This window comes from Carya illinoinensis, chromosome 2 (genome assembly GCF_018687715.1).
Source record: "Carya illinoinensis cultivar Pawnee chromosome 2, C.illinoinensisPawnee_v1, whole genome shotgun sequence".
Lineage (NCBI taxonomy): Eukaryota > Viridiplantae > Streptophyta > Magnoliopsida > Fagales > Juglandaceae > Carya > Carya illinoinensis.
Window position 1 is genome coordinate 7,043,397 of NC_056753.1, and position 3,650 is coordinate 7,047,046.

At 31.7% G+C, this 3,650-nt stretch overlaps 1 protein-coding gene across 1 annotated transcript; it reads left to right on the forward strand.

Moving 5' to 3' along the window:
- Nucleotides 1–251: 251 nt before the first annotated feature.
- Nucleotides 252–803, forward strand: LOC122301665. The gene is made up of 2 exons (XM_043113061.1): nucleotides 252–464; nucleotides 555–803. The coding sequence occupies exons 1-2, from the start codon at nucleotides 252–254 to the stop codon at nucleotides 801–803; spliced, it is 462 nt and encodes a 153-aa protein (XP_042968995.1).
- The last annotated feature ends 2,847 nt before the right edge of the window (nucleotides 804–3,650 follow it).

The window sequence follows — 3,650 nt, forward strand, 5'->3', positions numbered from 1 at the left end:
CTCACAATATTGTTTCAAATAGAGGTGCAACTTTCACTAGTTCTTTTTGGAAAGAACTTTTTAAATTCCAAGGAGTGACACTCTCCTATTCATCTGCTTATCATCCTCAGAGTGATGGTCAAACTGAGACAGTCAATAAGTGTGTTGAGCACTATTTGAGAAATTTTACTGGGGATGAACCTAGGTCATGAATTGATTGGTTGACTTTGGTTGAATGGTGGTATAATACCACTCTTCATTCTTCAACTAAAATGACTCCCTTTGAAGTGGTGTATGGAAGACCCCCAACTAAATTGCAGTCCTATATACCTGGCTTAACTACTAACCAAGCAGTTGATGAGATCCTAAAGACTAGAGATCAGATTTTGTCTACCCTTAAGCTTAACTTGGCTATTGTTCAAGACAGAATGAAGTTCCAAGTTGATAGAAAGAGAACTGAATGGGAGTTAGCTGTGGGAGACAGGGTATATTTGAGATTGCAACCTTATAGGCAACAGTCACTGGTGGCTAGAAGAAATTTTAAACTTTCTCCTTGATTTTTTGGACCTTTTTAGGCTGTTCAAAGAGTGGGACAAGTTGCTTATAAAGTGGATTTGCTTTCACACAGTTCTATTCATCCAGTTTTTCACAGATCATGCCTTAAGAAGAAATTGGGTCAACAACACTCTCCACTTTCCACTTTGCCTCCAGTAGATTTGCAAGGGGAGCTGATGGCTAAGCCTGAGGCTATATTGCAACGTAGGATTAGACAAGTTAAGAATTGGGCAGTGGTTGATGTTTTGGTTCAATGGAGGGGGGGCTAGTGCAGATGATGCAACTTGGGAGCCCTATTGGCAACTACATAACAGATTCTCACACCTTGTGGGCAAGGTGCTTTGATGAGGAAGCGTATGTCATTGATTGAGGAATGGTTGAGGAATGGTGAGATTTGGGATTGAGTCAAGTGAAATATGCAGTCATTTACTTAGTTGACAATTGGTTTAAAGAATAACGGTTTGTAGTTTTGTCGTTTAAGTGTAGTGATTTGTAAATGGAACATTGCCATTTTAATACTGTCGTTTTAGATGTATAATGGTTGAACTCATGTAAGTCTGTTGTAGCTTTGTTAATACATTCATTCTATAAAAGGAAGCCATAAGTTGGGAATGAGGCCAACTCTGGTATACAAGTCATATACGACTCTTCTCTCTCTAGTTCTTGGAGAATTCTGGAGAGTGATATCCTCATTATATTTGTTTTCTATAGTAGCAATAAAGGTCCATTACACCAAAGAACACAAAAAATCAAAAAACAAGACATACAACTATACCAAAATTATCTTGGATGAAAAGACACAAGATGAAGACATTACTGATTGACCTCTTGGATCGCTATGAGATGTAGAACTAGCAAAATTAGGAAAATACTCAAAGAAATTGAGACCCCGTTTGGTTGCAAGATGTTCTCATCTCATCTTATGTCATCTTATTATATTCAAATATCCAAACACCACAAACACAAACACATTTCAATTTTAAATCTTCAACTTCTTCATTTAATCGTTACAACTTTATCAAACTTTTAAACAAAACACAAAAAATAATTCAACTTTTTCAAATATCAAAACAAAAATAATTTTAAAAAACTATATTTTAATAATGTTTTAATTTTATAATATTTTTATTCAACTTTTTTTCTCTCATTTTCTAAGACTTTATAAAATATTTTAACTCAAACTATTTCACCAGTATTCATAGATCATCTCATCTAACTATCCAAATGATTTTTCCAGAGAAAGATCTAGAGAGAGAGAGAGAGCATTTATATATAAATGGAAGTGATATATAAGTATTAGCATGGCGAAAAAGATTAGGGCTGAGTAAAAATTCAAAAGTCCAACTTTGAATCCCAACTCTGCTTCGACTTCAACTCGAAGTAGGATTTTTTTAATTTTTTAGTCAAAGTCGGAGGTGTTGCTAAATCAACTTTGTGTCTTGCAATCCGATCTGACACTATGCTGTGACTCTTAACTCTGAAACCGATTTCAATATTGTATATATGTTATAAAAATGTTTTTATTTATATATTTATCATATATACTAATATAGTTATATAACTAGAACTATACAGTTAAATTTAATAATATACTAGTATGATTATTATAAAATAATATACTTATACTATAATATAAATAGATTAATGATATTTTAGTATATGTAAACATCATGGTATTACTACTATACATAATCAAGTATAGAAAAATAATAATAATCAAGTATAGAAATAAGTTAGACACTAATTGTTGCCCAGATGACTAACACAAGAGGAGGGGTGAATTGAGTTGTATTAAAAAAATAACAATTATAAATCAAATATATAATATAAAATATAAATACAATATGAAATAACAATAAATATAAAGAGTAAGGGTAAGAGAAAAGCAAACTTAGTATGTTAACGAGGTTCGGCCCCACTGCCTACGTCCTCGCCTCAAGCTACCCCTTGAGGATTCCCAAATTCACTATTCAACCTCCTTCAAGTGGAGATAGAAACCTATTACACCTTTGAACAACACTGCTACAAAGAATCCGTGTAGAACACCCTCTACACTTGCAATCACCTTACACGTGGTGATTCAACTATTCCCCGTGTAGAATACTTTCTACACACACAAGGGTTATACACACCCTTTTTCTGATACAAAAGCTGATAGTGGGTAGGTTATCAGAAAACACTCCTCAATGAGTGAAATAAGAACAATACAGCGCAAACTATATCTCTCAAAATGAATAAGGATTAAGGCTCAATGCTTAGAGAATAGAGAATGAAAGTTTTGAATGAATGTTGTATGCTTTTGGTGTTGTGAATGTGAAGCTCTCAAATGATCTATTTATAGGCATATGAGATTTCATATTCAAATTTAAAAAGATTCACATGTCAAAAACAATATCATTCACTTTTTCAAAAAATTCAAATAAAAGGTTCTTCTTTTTCAATTGTCAAAGACAACATCATTCATTTTTTTTCAAAAAAATCAAACCTAATCTTTTACTTTTGGCATATGACAAAATGAGCACACTTTCCTTTTCAAAAAATTCAAACCTAATCTTTTACTTTTTGCATATGACAAAAGGAGCACACTTTACTTTTCAAAATTTTCAAACAAAATCATCTACCTTTTGTATAAGTCTAAAAAAGCATCAATTACTTTTGAAAATATTCAAATAAAACGTGCACATGTGAAAGATGACAATCAATCATCTTTAATATTTTCAAAGTTCAACCCTTTAATCAAGGCATGCACATGTAAAAGATGACAATCAATCATCTTTCAAAATTTTTAAATTTAATTTTCAAAAATATTCATGCACATGTGGAAAATGTATTTTAATACTTTATGATAAAATATTAATTTTGAGCATTAATCCTAATTTCAAATTTTAAGAGATTTACAACATTACTCTATGATTTTAATGTGAACTTATTTCCTTCTTGCTCATGCTTGGTTCTTTGATGTGCTTGATTCCATTGTGTGAACAACTTGAGCTTGAAACTCCTTTATTCTTTGAATTCATTTGTTATCATCAAAATCCATGTGTAGATTTATAATCATATGAAACTTGAAACCTTGGGTTCAACACTAATATTTAAATAAGTCTAGTATAATAAGT

Coding starts and splice junctions, on each gene's coding strand:
- LOC122301665 (XM_043113061.1), top strand. CDS start 252: ATGACTCCCTTTGAAGTGGTGTATGGAAGACCCCCAACTAAATTGCAG. Junction 465..554: donor AGTTAGCTGTGGGAGACAGG/GTATATTTGAGA, acceptor GGACCTTTTTAG/GCTGTTCAAAGAGTGGGACA.